The following is a 19,607-nucleotide window of genomic DNA, read 5'->3' on the forward strand; positions in this document are numbered from 1 at the left end:
TTTTGTTAGAAAAGGATATTTCAACTAAGGATATTGCATGCTACATATTTTCAAAATCAACTACTTGCCTGAATGAAACACAGAGATTACGAAAAAATACACTGATAATTTGTCCCGGGATCATTTGCTTTTGATTCACACTGCCAGTGATTTTCTGGAATCTGTTTGTGCGGTCACACATATCCCGTAAAAATCCTGTAAAGACAATATGACATCAGGATGTGATCCCGGCAATGTTACTAGGTCCCCATCCTGGAATCGATTCTGAGATCAGTTCCGGGACATGTTTGCATTCACACGAAAGGCATTTTTATTCTAGCATTTTATGGCAATTTTCTAGGCTCAACGCTCTGTGTGAAAGGGGCTTAATTGGACTTAAGGAGGCCTTGTTGAATTAGGCTGGTTTTCTGTTCACTTAATACCTATCTGATGTGTTTCTTAGGGGTCTTTACATAACAAGAGTTATTAAAGTTTGGGTTTGGCCAGATTAAAAAAATTATATAGTTTATTATGCTCACCATGGCTGCATTTATTTGATTAAAAAAGTACAGTAAAAACAATAATGCTGTGAAATATTATAACAATTTAAAGTCACTGTTTTATATTTTAAAGGGATTGTTCACCCTAAAATTAACATTTAAGTCATCATTTACTCATCCTGGTGTTGTTCTAATGCAGTATGCCATTTTTTTCTGGACCACAAAAGGAGAACTGATACTTTTTCTGGAATCTTTGATGCATAGACAATTCAAAAGAACAGCATTTTTTATTTTAAAATGGAAATCTTTTGTAACACTTTAAATGTATTTTCTGTCACGTTTGATATATATATTTGATATATATTGATATATGCATAATAAAAGTGTACATTTCCTTCAACAGAAAAAACGATATTTCTGACAAGAAACTTTTGGCATTGTATATATATATGGTGTGGTGTGTATATTCTGTAGCATATAAATGTATATTTATATATAAATGTGTGTGTATAGAATATAATTTAATATATAAAAAAAAAAAAAAAAAAAATATATATATATATATATATATATATATATATATATATATATATATATATATATATATATATATATATATATATATATATATATATATATATATATATATATATATATATATATATATATATATATATATAATATATATATATATATATATATATATATATGTAGAATTTTTTCATAAGTGATTTCTTTTCCAGGATGTCAGACTCATGTAGGAGAGCTTTGTTGTGTGCTGAGTCTGGACACTCCTTCTATTGAACGCAGAACCGGCTTCCTTACTCCTTCCCCCAGTCCTGGAGCAGCCCTGCACTGGACTGATGACTTTACACTGTAAGCATGCTTATGTTATTGACACTTAGGAAATATTACAAGGAAATGTTTCTTATAATGTCATGTTCTATTAGACAAAGTCATTTTTGTTCTTACAATATTTTTTTAATTCAACTCTGCTTCAGAACTAGACTGGTAATCCAATGGGATTTTCTCAGACCTTACTGAGACCTTCTCAGCATCACCACTTCCGTTTCACACAATGGAGTGTTTTCATCAAAGTCTGTTTTATAATGGTAGACCTTGTCATGAATGAAGGTGTAAAGCTGTGAGCAGCTCCACCAATTGCTCTGTAAATTTATGCAGCCAACTCCCAAAGAAACAAAGCTATTTAGCACATTTAATTACAGCCATTTGCAACACATCACTATTTCCTGTGATACCAATTACCAGAATGGCCGATTTAATACTCAAAGCCAGCATACAGATTACTGCTGTGATGCCAAATTATTTAGTCTACCACAATACTGATAATGTATAGCCATTTCATAACCTAAAATCCTGTTACAAAGACAATTAATTATTTTAATGATACAAAAATGTCACTTCATCTCCAATATTCAGTATTCGAAAATTTATTTTTTTTGTGTGTTAATCTTTATTTACTTGTGATAAATCTAAGCATGTTGTTATCTATTAGGGATGTAGGACCAGAAACCAAAGAACTCAAAGTAAGACTTGTGGAGAAAAACAGCAAAGGAGAACGTGAGTCACTTTGCATTCAATAGTTTATCCAAGATTAAAGGAGCAAATCAATAACATATCAGATGATCTGGTGAATGATTCAAGACTGATATTCTCCATTCTGTCTATTTTTGTTTTTATTGTGTTAAGTGTATATATATTTTTTATTTACATGACAAATTATTTTGTTTCTTTTTTTCTGGCTGACAGAGTTTCTGCCTGGTCGTGCTTCCTTACCATTGGATCTCTCTAAAAGACTTCCAAATGGACAACACAAACTGTCAATCGCTCCGGGTCATGGTCTGGCTCCAACTGCTATCGTAAAATTAGAGGTGAGGGCAGCATAAAGTGGAATTCAGAATGATTTTGTATTTTATAAACAGTATCTTTCAAAAGTTTGAGGTCTGTAAGATTTTTTAAATGTTTTTGAAGGAAGTAGCTTAAGCTCACCAAGGCTGCATTTATTTGATCAAAAATACGGTAAAAAGAGTAATATTGTAAAATATTTTTTTACCATTAATTTAATTATTAATTTATAATCAATTGCTGGCAGTCATTACTCCTGCTGGAGACCTGTGTCACTTGATCCTTCAGAAATAATTCAGAAATAATATGCTGAGTTAGTGCTCAAGAAACATTTCATAATTTTTTATCTATGTTGAAAAGAGTTAATTGAGAGGTGCTGCTTAATATTTTTTTGGACACCGTGATGCAATATTTTAGGATTAATTGATGAATTGAAAGTTCAAAAGAACAGCAATCATTTGAAAAATAAATCTTTTATAACATTATAATGGACGTTACTGTCACTTTTGATAAATTTAAACCTGTACTACAGATAGATAGATAGATAGATAGATAGACAGACAGACAGACAGACAGACAGACAGACAGACAGAATTCTACATAACACTACATAATTCCCATATATAAAGTATACATACGGGTAGCATGATAATACAGTGTTGAGAGTGTCTGTGTTTTAAACCTGAATGAGTTTCTTTCTTCTGCTGAACACAAAAGAAGATATTTAAAAAATGTTGGTAACCAGACAGTTGATGGTAGACATTGACTTCCATGGTATTTTTTTCTGTTTAACTGTTTAATTACCAACATTATTTAAAATATCTTCTTTTGTGTTAAAAAAACAGGGTGAGTGAGTGATGACAGAATTTGCATTTTTGGGTTAACTATCCCTTTAAGGCTTCCACCAGCCTTGTGTTCACTTTTCTAAACACACTGATAAGTCCCTGTTCTAAATGTCAATGTGAATTATTTACTAGAAAACATATCTTATTACAGTGGTCTGCCTTGTGAACTGAACGATCACCTTGTCTCTGATTAACTTGATAACTGAATTATTTCTTTATTTAACCTAGTACTTTAGTTCACACTGTACTTGTTACACATAATCTTAAAGGTACACATAAACGGTATATAAACACTCTGTATAATCATTGTGTTTGTGAACATATAGGCAAATTAAGCACATAAATATATGAATGGGGATTGTTTGTCATTGTTTGAAGACATCTGTGGCTGCACTAACCCTAACACTATAGTAGTTGTCACAGATATCTTTTTAAAACTAAAAAGTATGAATTATGTTTAAGCTAATGATCTTATGTTTCTGCATCCATAGCTGTTGTATTTGGAGTCTAGTGATTTGCGTGCATGTCAGAACGCGACTCCTCTGCGGTCCTCGGTCACTCCCTCGAAGAAGGTGGACGTGGACCGCACCATCATGCCCGACGGCACCATTGTCACCACAGTAACCACAATTCAGTCACGACTAAAACTGGACCGCAAAATAGGTAAAGTCCAGATTACTCAGTCAGGAATACTGAGAACACATATGCTGTTCTTTCTCCAGTACCACAGAAATGGCACATTATCCTATTTCTTCCTCTGTAACTGCAGGAGGAGACTCTCCGTCTAGGTCTCCCTCAAAGGTGGAGGTGACTGAAAAGACTCCCAGCGTGCTCACAAACAGCTTGCAGAGCACCAGCACCAGCGCCAGTGCCAGTCCAACCCCCAGCAGTGAGCTTCACATTAAGATTAGCATTTTAAGACAATTCACACTACCGTTTATTTGAAAGAAATAAGTGCTTTTATTCATCAAGGACACATTAAATAGATAAAAAAAAGTGACAGTAAAACATTTATAACGTTAGAAAATATTTCTATTTCGAATTATTGCTTTCTATTCATCAGAGAATCTCAAAAAAATATTAAGCAGCACAACTGTTTTCAACATTGATAATCATTATACATTTTTATTGAGCAGCAAATCAGCATATTAGAATGATTTCTAAGGAATTCAGTTTTGTCGTCACAGGAATAAATTACATTTTAAAATATTTTACAATAGAAAAAAGTTATTTTAAATTGTAATAATATTTCACAATATTATTATTATTACTTTAGTTTTGCCTTGGTGAGCGTAAGCGGCGTCTTTCAAAAACATTTATTCATGCATATTTATTCAATCTTACATTCATCTTTAGAATCACGTATTTCATTCAGTTATTCAATTGTGTATTCAATTCAAAGTTAGAAAATAAAGTAACACTTATATATTATTGTTTTTTTAAAATATGTTTTTGTTAATATTATGAATTTGTTATACATTAAATGTTTTATTTATAATTTTTGTCCATATTATAATACGTTTTGTTAATATTATTCATCGTTTTAATCTTATTTTCGCCGTGTCATTTGAAAAAAATTAGGTGTACGTTTGTGATCCTGTTGTGTTTGTGTGCTATTCCCAAGCAGAAGGCACGCTCCCTAATGGGCTGGATCCCGTAGCAGAAACGGCCATTCGACAGCTGACCGAGTCAGCCAGTAAGGTACCCAAGAAGACACCTACTAAACGCAGCACTCTCATCATATCTGGGGTGTCAAAGGTTAGTCTGAACATTGTGTAAACACACATTTTTAATCAGTGTCATATAAACATCTTAGTTACAATGAGGCAAGTGTCTAGGGAAACAATCACAAGAACAGTCTCTTTTTCCCCAGGGTAATGTTTGTTTAAGGCATCTCTTTCCTTCACATAATGTTGCTGTAACACTCATCAGGACACCTTTTGGATAGGATTTAATTGTGACCCATGTAACTTCTATTCTGTTTTAACTGAAACATCACATTTGACTAATGTTAACTTCCTTTTAAACATTGTAATCTATAAGTTTGTAAATCAAAATGTCATCGGAAGCTCAGTCTTTTCTCATATCACATCTCATATATCATCAGAATATACTGGCCCTCGCCTGGCTATTGAAAAATTTAAAGTTTCAAATTCACTGTCTGACAAACAGGGTTCACAGAAAGGCTGACAGCAGAGCCGCTTTTGCAAACATTGCTGATATGTTGTTGTCTTCCTCAGCTGTGCCTGCAGGACATGTACATGAGGAACATTATGTTAAAACAAAATTTCTGTCCTTCCCACAGGTCCCCATTACTGAGGATGACTCAGCCTTATCAGTGGGCTATGCTGCAGCCATGGACGCAGCCCTACAGGGGACGCATTCTCCCAGCGGACCCACGAACCACCACGGAGCATCCGCGCATCAGGAAACAGACGAGACCACACCGTCCGACGCGTCAGAACGACCGTCCGTGGATGACGCAGAGTCGGAGACGGGATCGACCGGAGCGTTGGAGACTCGTAGCCTCAAAGACCACAAAGGTGTATAAATGTCTCCCTTGATGTATTTATTATGAAAATCCTTTCGAGTTTATATTCACAATACATATGGTTTCAAAGTAGCTGTACAGAAAATGCTGTGTCAAAGTAATGTCCATACGGCAGTAATATACAGCTATATATCATACGTTATGGGGTTAGTTAACACGGGATGGTTAAAATTAAATAATTAAAATTCCTTCATCAATTGCTCTCATGTCGATCCAAAACCATCTCATTCATCTTCGAAACACAAATGAGGATATTGTTAATGAAAGTTGAGAGATTTTTGTCCATCTTTTGATAGACATTTCACCCAGAACTCTGACGCTCAAAACATTCATACAAATAAATCCATATGAATCGAGTGGTTCAATCCAAGTATCCTGAAGAGACATGATCGCTTTATATGATGAACATATTTAATTTAGGCTTTTATTCACATATAAACATTGATCATTGAACATACAGAGATCACTCAAATTTAGTAAACGTAAAAAAAGTGATTGTGTCTCATCAGAAAACTTGGATTAAATCACTCAATTCATAAGGATTTATTTTACAATCTCTTTATGAATAATTTGAAGCGTCAGAGTTTTGGGTAGAGAGACTTTCAATGGACAGACAGAAATCAATTTAATTAATCAAATCAATTATTTTAATTTCATTAAAATATCTCTAGTTTGTGTTTCGAAGATAAGCGAAAGTCTTATGGGTTTGGAACGACATGAGGGTGAGTAACTGATGACAGAATCTTAATTTTTAGGTGAACTACGACGCAACGAAAATGTTAAGCTCAGAGTGGTGCAGTCAAAACCCGGAATTCGCAAACTGTTCCCTCTAAATTTTCTTATGGGTTTTAATTATTGGAATTTTCAATTTATGAGTGAAATACGGTCTGTGGTGAACATAACCTAAAAATACTTGAACGTTTTTCTTAACACGTATGTAACGGAAATCACACACACTCACACCCCAAACATTCTTATCTAGTTTCTTATTAGAAACTTACGTTTTTTAAAACAGCTTCAAAATTCTCGTTTTGTATTTTGTGTGTAATTTATGTTGTAGAGCAAAATGCTCAAGTATCGTCAAGTTTTATTTTTGCCACAGACCTTACTTCCCTTATAAATTGAAAACCCTCCCATTATAAAAAGCCATAGGAAAATATTGAGGGAACCAGTGGCGAATTAGTCTTAGTTTTGACATCATCCCTGCACCACTCTATAATGATTACAATAAAAGGATAATAGATTTCTTCTTCCTTTTATTTATGTGCATATATGTTCTGTTTCAGTGGGATTCCTCCGCAGTGGTACCAAGCTACTATTCCGAAGGAAAAACAGAGAAAAAGACCCCAGTTTCAGTCAGTCCCACGAGGATGTCTCCAACCTGGGCAATGACTCCTCCACAACCTCCTGCTCCTCCACCAGCCGTAAGAAGTCTGGAAGCTTCTCCCGTCGTCTCATCAAACGCTTCTCGTTCCGCTCATCCAAGACTAAGGGCAAATCTAGCACAGCCAATGGAGGGTCCAGCACTACAGATAACTAAAGGAGAAATAGAGAGGAAGGAAGATCTAGAGAGAGACGGTGCAGGCACCAGTCAAATGAGTGTGAAAAATTCTTTGTTATATACTGGTTGTCCACAACCTTCGGGGGATAACCTCGTACCTTCAGACCATACTGTACCCGGGAAGCCAGCCGTGCTTTGGTGTTCTCCTGCCTGGAATGTCACCCTTCTCCTTTGATTACAGCTTTTCAGGATGGAAAACGCCATTAAATGTGGAAATAAAAGGATTTGACAGTTTAATTTGACCATTGTTAATCAAATTAATTTGGTAAAACGGGGGGAAAGGCTGCTTTGTTGGATTATTATGGGCGAACAAACTCGAGAAACTCAAAATGGACGGGAGTGTCATGCGGTTATTGAGCACAAGGGGGCGACATAGATCAAGGACTATTGATGCCTCCAACACTATCTCTATGTGTTGTTTTTCTTATTTATTTTATTTCATCATTTGCACTTTGACTCGTAATCTGATTGTTTACAGTGCTGGGGAGCTCTTTTCTGTCGTTTTATTTTTTTAAATCATGGTTGTGTATCGTTTACTGTTATCGGCGCTAATTTATTTCTCCTGAGCTCATAGGAGTATTTCGAGAGTGATATGCTAAGACATGCTGTGAGCTTTGTTCTCGTTTTGCTGTTGATATAGCATTTAGATCAAGGGACATTATGCCCTGTTTTCAAATAGTGGTACTTTTGACTTTTATTGTGGCTTAATAATCTTTTATAATGATGTTTTTTTATTTGTTTTAGAAAACGGAAACGTTTATAAGTTACTGTAGGCATATCTCACTAAATTACGTTTGTGTGTTTTGGTTGTTAAGTATGAGTCCTTCATATGACAAAAGGGATACAGGAAAAAACACTACAGGAAAAAAAACTGCATATGTGTATATTTATGAATTATTACACAAATTATTGTTAAACTACAACCTCTTGAGCTACAATCTGCAGTGGAAAAAAGTGCTTTTTCAGGGTCCACGTGAAAAGAAAACCTCAGGGGATATTATAAAAAGGTAAAAATGTTTAATCTATCTATATTCTTTTTTTTTTTTTTTTGCTTACCCCCCCCCCCAGCCCCCCCCCCCCCCCCCCCAAAGATAGCTTCCTGAACAAAACAGACGCTGCCCCAGTATCATACAACCCAGTTTCCTCTTGAATTCATTTAACTTGGTTGCAAAAAATGTATCCAGAGCAACCGGCATCCGCACGTGCTTCTTAAACACAAGTTAATGTTTTTCGCCGTAATACCATAGCTTTTTTTAATTATATTGAACAGAACATTTTATTATTTTCTAGTAATGTAACCTAGCAATTCGTGATAAAGGAATCATTCACAATTCACAAATTCTATCAACAATAAACTCAGTTAACATTTACTTTTTATTGTATGGATCAAAGATGGTGACCGAGGCTGTTTATCTGGACGAACGTAAACTAATAGGTTTGAAAAACCATGTGAGCGAATAAATGAACACAAATCTCGTTTTGAGTGAACTATTCCTTTAAGGAATCGCTTTTGCCGTATCCCTCCCCATCCCTGTACGAATTTGTGCATATTTTCAGCCTTTGGTTCTATCGGATTTATATGAAATAATCTGCGCTCTGAAAAGTTAACCCTAACTAATAACTACAGAAAAACATGTCAACAATTCAACAACTCGCAGTTCATAAATCAATGACGGAGCGCTTGTTTGCTATAGTCGGTGTAATTCCTGGAGCATAAAGCCTGAAAAATGTTATATGACCAGAATGTTATGATAACAGCGAACAATCTCAAACGAAGGCAGTGGGCCATTTGAGGTATTCAGAGCTTTATATTATTGTGGTTAATTTGATGTTTAATTTATTCTGAATAAATTATTTTTGAAAATCCATTCCTCTTCTTTTTCCCACCAAACATGTTCTAACAATATGACTTGAAAGAAAAAAAGTGTTTATATACATACCGTATATATAGGTGTGTGTGTGTGTGTGTGTGTGTGTGTGTGTGTGTGTGTGTGTGTGTGTGTGTGTGTGTGTGTGTGTGTGTGTGTGTGTGTGTAACAGAGTTTAAATAATGTTAGTTAAATGCAGGCACAATTGGGAAAACTCGCCATTGGCTGTTGCTTCACACACACACATTAATATGTTTATTTATATACATATATATATATATATATATATATATATATATATATATATATATATATATATATATATATATATATATATATATATATATATATATACATACATACACACACACACACACACACACACACAAAACATCACAAACGAGAATCATTAATCTTTCATTTATGTATAGCTGAATCCGAAATCGCCCCCTAAACCCTCAATCACTTGAAGAAGTGAATGAAAACGAGTGAGTGAATTCGGACAGCCGTACGGTTGTGTGTACATCGGCTGTGCTATGTGGGCTTGAATGAGTGCACTCAATAACGTACTATGGTTTCGGACACCACTACAAATGGCTGTTCCCTCAAATAGTCCCCTATTTAAGGGTATAGGGGGCGATTTCGGATTCAGCCTATGATTTTGCGTGTAACTGTCTTAAAATTCAGAGGGAATATGTTCTATTGGTTTGAATTTACCGCCCAAATTTGATTGACAAAACAAAAGACCAATGGTGGCGCAGACGAACCGTACGAACCAATCAGGAATCAATCAGCTCGCGCACATTTAGATGGACTCGGATTGGTTCGTTAGTTTGCGCTGTTTATGCACAGCAAGTTCAAGCCAATAAAAGATCACATCCGCTCTAAGGTTGCTTCTAACAGCCAATCAGGTCTGTTCTTCACTGCGAGTAACCAATCACAATGGTGGGCGGGACTATTCAATCCTAGTTCAGTCAGTCCTTAAATACTGCAGCAACTCTACACAACGTCTCACTGTGATTTCTTCGACTACAAGCCGAGAAAAGAAGTTCTTTCGTCATGTCTGGAAGAGGTAAAACCGGTGGAAAAGCCCGCGCCAAGGCTAAGACTCGCAGCTCCCGTGCTGGTCTTCAGTTCCCCGTCGGCCGTGTGCATCGTCTCCTGCGTAAAGGCAACTATGCAGAAAGAGTAGGTGCTGGTGCTCCCGTGTATCTGGCTGCCGTCCTCGAGTACCTCACCGCTGAGATTCTCGAGTTGGCGGGAAACGCTGCAAGAGACAATAAGAAGACTCGTATCATCCCTCGTCATCTTCAGCTGGCCGTCCGTAACGACGAGGAACTGAACAAACTGCTCGGAGGAGTGACCATCGCCCAGGGAGGTGTTCTCCCCAACATCCAGGCTGTCCTTCTCCCCAAGAAAACCGGCCAGGCTGCTGCAAGCTCTGGCAAATCTGGAAAGAAGGGATCTTCCCAGTCACAGGAGTATTAAAAGCTACGCTGTCCTGAGCTAACTCACCCAAAGGCCCTTTTAAGGGCCACCCCACTCGTCTGAAAAGAGCCAATTCCATTTGTCTGAATGTGATGTAACTTAACCTGTATATTTGAGTTGCCACTTTTTTACATATTAAATTAGTTTTTTTATATATATATACAAACTTGTGTTGTCTGTTTTGCAGTGTTGTGCAGTTGAGGCCGCTTGTGATCAACGGGGAAAAAAGCGTACAACTACGGTTTTAATGATAATCTTTATTCACATTTCATGTTGATACAGTAAAAGAAAACATTTAACATTGGGGTTAATTCGATTACACGTTTAAAAGGCACGTTATGGCGTTTTTCTTTGACCAAACCATTGCATACTTATTCAAATTAGGTCTAGAAACTTTCTTACGCAAACTTAAACATTTTGCCAATAAAAATCTTACCTGGAGGCTAAACTCTTCAGAAATAACTTGTTTTAGCTTCTCAATACTGATATTTAGTTTTAGAGTGTCTCAGTGATGAAATGCATATTTTGAAGATTGAGGATATGCTGTTAAATATAACTGTCACAGTAGGTTAAATACTACTCGGATTCTATATAAAAATAAAAATAAAACATGGCCAGATGTAAAAGGTAGCCATTTGAGCACCTGATTTATGTGGATCATAAAGGCAGCTCATTAGTGGAAGAATCAACATGAACTTCCTTCCAGAATTCTGTGCCTGAGAGATGATGGCAGTCAAAAACAGTATAACTTTGTGTCTTGTGTGTGAGCAGCTAACAGAAAAATTGGTCACGTCACATTGTTAAACTGAGGTATAGTAGCTGAAGTGACTTGATATGTTCACCCGATCAGGGTATTTAACCTCTGGAGTTTCAGCTATAGATCATACAGGTTGAGTGCACTGTTTATCAAGTTAACAGCATGACAAAGATTCCTAAACTAGTTTCTAACTAACTCCAGTGCACAAAATGTAAAAAATAGTTATTGAGCATCATTAAGTTTCCTGGCTGTTGTGAGAATATCTTTGGCCCCCTTATTAAGGAGAACATTTGCCAGATCCATCCCCAGTTTCTCAGCAGCATCGAGGGCTGATGATGATATGCTGTTGGCAGTGACTGCGACATGTGCACACTCCTGGGCACTCTCACTCACCTGATAGAAACCAGTTGGAATAAAGGTTATAATGCTGTAAAATGATATACTACAAAGGTTTGGGGTACACAACTTTTTTTTTTTAAATAAATAAAAGTCTCTTATGCTCACCAAGGCTACATTTATTTGGTCCAAAAAACAGTATATATATATATATATATATATATATATATATATATATATATATATATATATATATATATATATATATATATATATATATATATATATATATATATATATATATATATATATATATATATATATATATATATATATATATATATATATATATATATATATATATATATATATATATATATATATATATATATATATATATATATATATATATATATATATATATATAAAAATTAACTAAAATGTGAATTTAAAATAACTTTTATATTTTAATATATTAGTAAGTAATTTATTCCTGACATTCATTCAGACAGAAGTCTTCAGTGTCACTTGATCCTTCAGAAATCATTTTTATATTCTGATTTGCTGCTTAAGAGACATTTCTTTTTATTATCAGTGTTGAAAACACTGCTGCTTAATATATTTGTGGCAACGGTGATGCAATTTATTCCCAGAATTCTTTGATGAATAGAATTGAACAATGAAAACGTCTTTACTGTCACTTTAATGCATTCTTGCTGACCACAAACATTTGAATAGTAGTGTATATATAAGTATATTTGACCCTTACTTTGTTGTCCATTTCCACACACGTCTGCATAGTGTCCTTCAAGCAATCCGCTCCATCCAAACTATAAACTGCTCCAGTCAAATACAACTAAAACAAGAAAAGAGCTGATTTTAATCTGTTATACAAACATCAACCACATCCGTTCAGATTTGTATTGCCATCAGTTTACATTGAGTGAAGTAGCATAAAACATGTTCTTTACCATGGACCCTTTCACTTCTGTATGAACAGCAACAGGCACACTGCAGCCTCCTTCCTGAAAGCAGAACAAAGGAATAAACCCCACAGATGTGTGCTGTACTACACAGAATGTCCAGGGATATGGTCAATTATATATGAACCACATCCAATGGCATTTTAGTTCATGTGTGTATGTAAGGGAACCCACCAGCTGCTTGAGGAAAGCTCTCTCTGAGATGCACCGCAACACTGTGTCTGGATGGTGCAGGACAGACACCATTTCCAGAATGTCTTTATCTTGTGCTCTGACTTCCACTGCCAGTGCTCCCTGATCACAAGTCACACTTTATGTTTATTTACTGACTGACATTAGTTCTGCAGGTTAAGTGCCACACTTCTGAAGTTACAATATGTATACAATGGCTTCACAGCAGTACTTTTTTGGCTGTAACCGTTGACAAATTGTTACACAGGTGTTTCCTTTAGTGTTTATAAAGAGCATTAACAGTTGAGCTTGCACCTGCTTCTTTTCTCGCATGAACAACACAATAATAGGTGCAAAGCATGACGGGTTTAAACACTGGGGGGGTTGCTACTGTTTTAAATCTAGTGCATGAATACCAAATGCACTTTCATAGTTCACAAATAGTTGTGCACACTTACCTGGCCAACTGCGTACATGCAATCTTCAGGGCCTAGAACCTGCAATTTATAGAAGAACTACAATAAATGCGTTATAAATAAAACTATAAACACTGCTGTAGCCACCAGGGACCTTCAATATTCAGAAAAGTGGTTGGTAGATATGGGTTTTCCCCATTAATATATCCCGTCTCAAGTGAAATTACATCTCAAGTTTGCGGTCTAAAGCCAATATGATTCAGATCAACTTTGCAAATGGTCCTATACAGACGAAACTTTTAATATTAAAGTTGGCATGGAATGAAAATCTATTTATATTTTCTAAATGTACGTTATTGATCTTAATGAGAACTATTCATGCATGTTTTATTTTGTGAAATAATCTTTTATTAAAATAGCTCAATCTTCCAGTGAAACGACAGACTTCTCTAATAATTTAGTCCCTTTCTTACAATTTACTGTAAGCTCGCATTCATATCTGCCTCCATCCAATCAACAACCAAACAATCCAATTTGCTCTGATGTATGTCGACATACTTGACTGATTCGGTTTTCCCAGCCCATCCGTTTCAGGCCTGCTGCGGCCAGAATGATGGCAGCATAGTCGTCCTTTTCATCCAGCTTCTTTAGACGGGTGTTTAGGTTCCCTCTCTATAGCAGTAAAGTCAAGGAGGAAGACTCTAATACTGTTCAAATGTTATATGCAGTATATAGAAACTTGCTGGTACAACAAATTTCCAGGAAAAGTGTGCTGGCTTTGCTGGTTTATTCAAATCAATGACAAAGCTGCTCCCATTAATAATATATAAACATCCTCAGATGCAAAAGCAAAGGAAAGTGCAGGATACAATATTTTCAAACTCCAGTTGTGGAAATCGTTTCTTCAGCTGAGCTGCTCTGCGAAGCGAACTTGTGCCAATCACACTGGGGGGGAAAAAGAGAGGTTTCAAAATGTTTCTGGCAGCTTTGGTTACATAAGTGCATATAGATGTCACGACATGACAGAATGTAGATTTTGAAATCAAATGCCATCGCTATAAAAACTGCTGATCTTCCTTCATTATTTGGGTCATCAATCAAATTCTCCAGGATGAATTGCACTTTTATTTGTGATTTTTTAGATTGTTAAAGAACACAGCTCACCTCTTCTCTGGCAAACTGCTCAGGGTAAGTCCAGCATTCTTTGGATGAAGCACCACTGCATCATGGGGATTTTCCCGCCTTCAAAACACAATGTGCAACATATCACACTCAAAACTCAGCTCAAACTGGTTTTCAAATTACCTACAGCAGTGTCCTTGGTCATTACAAGTCATACATATGAATTTATTAAATTAACTTTGAATAAAAACTATATTTATTACATACAAATATTTAAATCTACCAATTAATTAAAAAAAATGAATTTGTTAGATGTCAAGGTTGTGGTACTTACTGAAGAATGGCTCCAATAGTGAATCCAGGGGGCAATGAGGTAGGTAAATCCTTGAGAGAGTGCACAACAATATCCACTCTAGTGGTGAACAAAACATATATCAAATATTAATATCAACAATAATACAATGACAATATAATTTTTGTTCTTAACTTCCATTGCATTGTGCCCATAAAAGTTATCACATGCTTAATTAAGGTTTATTAGACAAAACACATCAACAAGTATAAGAGAACTGCTTTCACATCCTCTGATGTAGTGTTGGTAAGCAGTAAAACAGAGGACGAAGCAGCTGACAACAGTAAATATGAGCAAAACAATTCTGCTGAAGCAAAATTATATATTTGAAATGTCACATCAACAATACTGAAAGCATAATAATTACAGGTTAAGTCAATCTAGAGCATTTTATGGCATAATCAACTGAACAACCGTCTTTTTATGTTTTCTAAAGAGGGTTTAAGAAGGGGAAACCTTCATATTATTTCCTACGTTTTTTTTATCAAACTTACTCATTTCTTTCAAGGGCATTTTCCAGCTCTTTGGTGAAGAGGCTCTTTTCGCCAATCTAGGGAAACACATTTGATAGGTTAAGATGGGCAGCACACAAAAGTTCAAACGCATTTCTTTTTTACAGACAACACAAGACCTACCATAATAACAACACATGAAATTGCAGATGATTTCTACCTTTGATAATGCAGTGTCCAAGATTTTGTCCCCGATTGTCGACATTGCAACTGAAATGCATGCACACAAAAAGGTTAAGAACCGAATAGTTGTGCGCACTGGCTCCAATTCTGACATCATCATTCATGTCTTTTGACACAGACAGTAGGATTCAGCAGTGGAGCGGTGGTATAGATTACACATTCTCAGCAGAACACAATCCCTCTCTGTTCGTAGACAAGTAGTGAGTGCATAGGGACAAGCAAATGAAAAGTTGTGTGTGTGTATAGGCAACATGTCCAGATGAAAATCTATGCATTTAATTGACAGACACAAGATAAACGCAATACAAGTAAAGTTGACGGAAATTCATACAAATTATGCAGTGCAAAATTTCCTCTCTTACCTATCTCCAGATGAATGTCTGGATAAAGTTCGTTCAGTCTGCTGGCCACACTGTCTGTTTGAATGCGAGCCAGCTGAGACACACAGACAACCCATTTATTGAAGATACAAAAATGAAATTTCATAAAGCCGCAGTGCAATATATGTGGAATACATTTTCTCTGAGAATAGCTCCCTACGCATTTAAAGTCAAAGTCTTTATTTAAAGATTCTCAGAATTGCTCAGTATGCTGATGCTAAGAAACTAATTTACCAATTTTTTATGATTAAATGCTAGCAGTTGCTCCCAGCAAACTATAGAAACACTGAGGGCTAGTTTCTATCTGATTAAAGCACGCTAGTCAACACCCATTTCCATTTTGTTATCTACCCTCAATTTATAACGGTTCCAGACTAGAAAATCTAAATCTATATACTATCCATTCAATTTATACTGCATGTTTTTGGCTTAACTGCCCAAACTGATCATTTCATTTGAGCGCAAATCCCAGTAAAAATCTTCATGTTAAAGAGATGTCAACCTGTAAAGATCCAGGGACCCTCAGCCAAACCACAATGGGAAAAAAAGCTACATTTTTTCAAGGAACACATTATACACATTGTTTTTTATTAACATTACATTAAATAATTATTTATACTTGCATAGAAAGAAAATACTTGCTTAGAAAGATTATTGAATTAATGAATAAATTATCACACAGAACAGTTGAATGACTGAACATTTTACATTACCTGGCTCTTCCTTGTTCCCATGCGAATAACCCGACTGACTTTGCCATTTCCTTCCTGCAAGAACAAGAATTTCGCAAAATTTCATATTAATGCTTATACCTCAACTCTTGTAAATAGTAAAATAGTTTCATCAGACTCTCACTCTAATATACTTGAATGGCCCTTCCATGTTATTTGAGGACACTTATACAGTTCAGGCTGCAGAAGATGATGTGCTGATGATGTCCAAGGCCTTGTGAATAACTGAATGAATGAACAACTGGTGGAGGGTTTTTTATTCTTTAGTGTCCTTGCATTCTCCACACCCTGTGTTTCTGGGCAGTGCTGATAAACCACTGCACACAGATGCAAGTCAGATAAATGTTGGCCGTTCAACCCAGTTTGTCCTTTTTTTCTATTACTTATTCGGACGTTCAAATTCAGAAAACACTGTGACAGAATGAGAATACGCTAGAAGAGGCAAGCTGTAGAGAGGCATGACAAATTTTAAATTTGTCATGTTATATTACATTGTAAAATCACGAGGCGTTTTGGTCATTCGCCCTGTACACTAAGATACTTTTATGCTTATTGAGATGTGACTAAACTGTAGTAAGAGATCGTTACATCACGGTGCACTTATCATTATAATTAAGTATGACTCTCAAAAATGTATATATAAATTTATATATTTTTTAAATAGGCTGAATCCGAAATCGCCCCCTATATTTGAGGGGATAGCCATTTGTAGTGGCGTCCGAAACCATAGTGGACGTTATTGAGTGCACTCACGAGTGTACAGCCGATGTACACACAACCGTACGGCTGTCCGAATTCAGTCACTCGTTTTCATTCACTCCTTCAGGTGAACTGTATTAGTAGACTAAAGAAGGGAATAGTGATTGAGGGGTTAGGGGGCGATTTCGGATTCAGCCATAGTTCTGTCATTTAATTCATTTTTAGGGTCCACACGTTTCAAGACCCGCCTACTACTTCCGAACTCTTCGCATCCACCAATAGAAAGACAGAACGGTTAAAATGGCAGTTCGCCGAGCCAATGAAACATCACCATATGCCACTGCGCGTTGAACCATGTAGTTTTTACACTTACTTGAGAGATATTAACGTTCCCAGACATCAGCGATCTGTTCCCCCGGTCTGTATCGTCAAGATTTTTCACTCATTCGCACAACTGTTTTGGTTGAACGAGTGACTGACTTCTAAAATACCAAACTGCTACCGCAAACTCTGCGTTTGACCTGATTTCTGAGGTGTGACCTAGACCTAGATGGGAACGATACTTCCGTCTGCCAAGAACACGTTGGGCTGTGGATGTATTCGCGCTCGTCATGCAGCGCCACACAGCGCATACTTCAACCCAACGAAAATAATGTGTCAAAATATTGAGTGCTTAAAAAAAAAAGTCCGTGAAGCAATTTTTGACATCGTTATCATATATATATATATATATATATATATATATATATCATATTTATAAACCTATTTAATGTAAGAGTACACTGCTAAAGGAATCTTGCAACTTAAAAGTTTTGACTGAGAAATTAACCTTGTGGGATGTCTAGTGTCCCTGCCTGTTTAGATAAAATAAATACACATTTAAACTACATGTAAAAAAAAGTCAAACAATTTGCAAATTTTACTTTAAATAGTAAAACATAAGCATCCATATTTAAATATTTTAAATTCTATAGTCAACTGAAATACTGAAATCTCGACTGTATGCAAAAAGACACAAGCAATGATGAGCTAAAGGTGTACTCTTTATTATGAGGAAGATATGGAATGATCTTCAAAACCCTATTCGGACAGCCGGATCTGTAACAGTAATTATGAAATAGCTGGAAAAAACCCTCACTTCTGTGAGTCCTAAACTGCATCCTGAAGACTCCTTATATTATCTTATTATAGCATTATCTTCTATGCTTTCTTAAATCCCTTTGTTCTAGCTTGCCAGAACAGTGTGAATGCAACAAAAACTCGGGCCAAGCATGCAAAAAAACACCTTTTAATTTGTTTTAATTGAAAGTACAATTTATCAAATGTAATGAACTATTAAAGATTAAAGGTAACACTTTACAATAAGGTTGTATTAGTTAACATGAGTTAATGCATTAGTTAACATGAACTAACCTTGAACAACACCTCTGTTCAACATTAGTTAATCTTTGTTAATGTTAGTTCATAAAAATACAGCTGTTCATGGTTTGTTCATGTTAGTTCACAGTGCATTAACAATGTTTTTCACAGTGCTAACAAGATTTTAATAATGCAGTAAATGTTGAAATTAACATTAACGAAGATAAATAAATGTTTTATAAGTGCAGTTCATTATTATTAGTTCATGTTAAGTAATGTAGTTAACTAATGAATCTAAAGTGTTACCGGATTAAATATCAGTGTCTGTATAATATGTTATTTTATAAATTTTCAGGGCATGTTTCGTTTGTTCCATGAATGGCTCAGCTAACCGGGCCAATAAGACTATTAACTACACATAGTCCTTTTAATTATACTAATGTCTCAGTAAAACATACAAATGTATAAAACTGATCAGAGATCACAGATCAGGTAAAACCATAGACGGTAAAACACACTTGTTCAATGCTTCGCCGCTGGGGAGCGATCTCATTCATGGGTTCACAGTATTATTCACAGTCACAGAGATCATCGCCCCCCAGCGGCGAAACATTGATTTGTTTTAACGTTCATTTCCAAAATACATGTAACATTTCAAAAGATACAAATGTTTCCCATATAATGTATATAATATTAATAACATTTTAACACCAGGTACGTTAAAGATAATATTCATATCAAATATATAAAAAAAATTATATATTCACAAATTAAAGAGGAAGAAAAAAGAAAGAAAGAAGAAAAAAAACAGAAAAGGGTCTCCGTGTATTATCAAAATAAAGAAGAGGAATTTAATTCTTTGTAAATGTCCATAGTTCTGATCGCTTTGCGGTTTGAAAGTCCTTGTAAGGTTTCAAAATAAATCTTCATGTCAGCCTTGAAATGGGT

The 19,607-nt window shown here is 35.5% G+C and overlaps 3 protein-coding genes across 4 annotated transcripts in view; 2 read left to right on the forward strand and 1 right to left on the reverse strand.

Annotated features, from left to right (window-relative positions):
* c2cd2l (c2cd2 like) overlaps nucleotides 1-9,169 on the forward strand; it is a 52,308-nt gene extending 43,139 nt beyond the window's left edge. The window contains exons 8-15 of one of the 2 annotated variants that reach the window (XM_079816210.1): nucleotides 1,223-1,355; nucleotides 1,996-2,060; nucleotides 2,250-2,371; nucleotides 3,682-3,853; nucleotides 3,960-4,079; nucleotides 4,815-4,948; nucleotides 5,496-5,733; nucleotides 7,028-9,169. In XM_079816210.1, the coding sequence (XP_079672336.1) occupies nucleotides 1,223-1,355; nucleotides 1,996-2,060; nucleotides 2,250-2,371; nucleotides 3,682-3,853; nucleotides 3,960-4,079; nucleotides 4,815-4,948; nucleotides 5,496-5,733; nucleotides 7,028-7,281 (1,238 nt within the window). In that variant the 3' untranslated portion in view covers nucleotides 7,282-9,169. The remainder of the gene's footprint in view (nucleotides 1-1,222; nucleotides 1,356-1,995; nucleotides 2,061-2,249; nucleotides 2,372-3,681; nucleotides 3,854-3,959; nucleotides 4,080-4,814; nucleotides 4,949-5,495; nucleotides 5,734-7,027) is intronic. The other variant, XM_079816211.1, reaches the window with a different exon arrangement.
* Nucleotides 9,170-10,151: 982 nt separating this feature from the next.
* h2ax (H2A.X variant histone) lies at nucleotides 10,152-10,907 on the forward strand. The gene has a single exon (XM_079813929.1). The coding sequence runs from the start codon at nucleotides 10,230-10,232 to the stop codon at nucleotides 10,656-10,658; it is 429 nt and encodes a 142-aa protein (XP_079670055.1). The 5' UTR covers nucleotides 10,152-10,229; the 3' UTR covers nucleotides 10,659-10,907.
* Nucleotides 10,897-17,915, reverse strand: hmbsa (hydroxymethylbilane synthase a). Its single transcript, XM_079813928.1, has 14 exons — nucleotides 17,674-17,915; nucleotides 16,584-16,637; nucleotides 15,853-15,925; nucleotides 15,468-15,517; nucleotides 15,290-15,345; nucleotides 14,778-14,855; nucleotides 14,486-14,563; nucleotides 14,191-14,266; nucleotides 13,880-13,993; nucleotides 13,364-13,402; nucleotides 12,909-13,028; nucleotides 12,723-12,776; nucleotides 12,521-12,607; nucleotides 10,897-11,808 (listed from the first exon to the last, which is right to left on the reverse strand). Exons 1-14 carry the CDS (start codon nucleotides 17,698-17,700, stop codon nucleotides 11,638-11,640), a joined length of 1,077 nt encoding a protein of 358 aa, XP_079670054.1. The 5' UTR covers nucleotides 17,701-17,915; the 3' UTR covers nucleotides 10,897-11,637.
* Between the last annotated feature and the right edge of the window lie 1,692 nt (nucleotides 17,916-19,607).

Source organism: Gobio gobio, assembly GCF_949357685.1.
Source record: "Gobio gobio genome assembly, chromosome: 4".
In the NCBI taxonomy this organism is placed as follows: domain Eukaryota; kingdom Metazoa; phylum Chordata; class Actinopteri; order Cypriniformes; family Gobionidae; genus Gobio; species Gobio gobio.

What these genes read in the sequence shown, in the direction of transcription:
- h2ax (XM_079813929.1), top strand. Translation starts at nt 10,230, where the DNA reads ATGTCTGGAAGAGGTAAAACCGGTGGAAAAGCCCGCGCCAAGGCTAAG.
- hmbsa (XM_079813928.1), bottom strand. Translation starts at nt 17,700, where the DNA reads ATGTCTGGGAACGTTAATATCTCTCAA. An exon ending in GGAACGTTAATATCTCTCAA is followed by an intron (nt 16,638 to 17,673) that starts GTAAGTGTAAAA and finishes TTGTTCTTGCAG; the next exon opens with GAAGGAAATGGCAAAGTCAG. An exon ending in TGGACACTGCATTATCAAAG is followed by an intron (nt 15,346 to 15,467) that starts GTAGAAATCATC and finishes GTGTTTCCCTAG; the next exon opens with ATTGGCGAAAAGAGCCTCTT.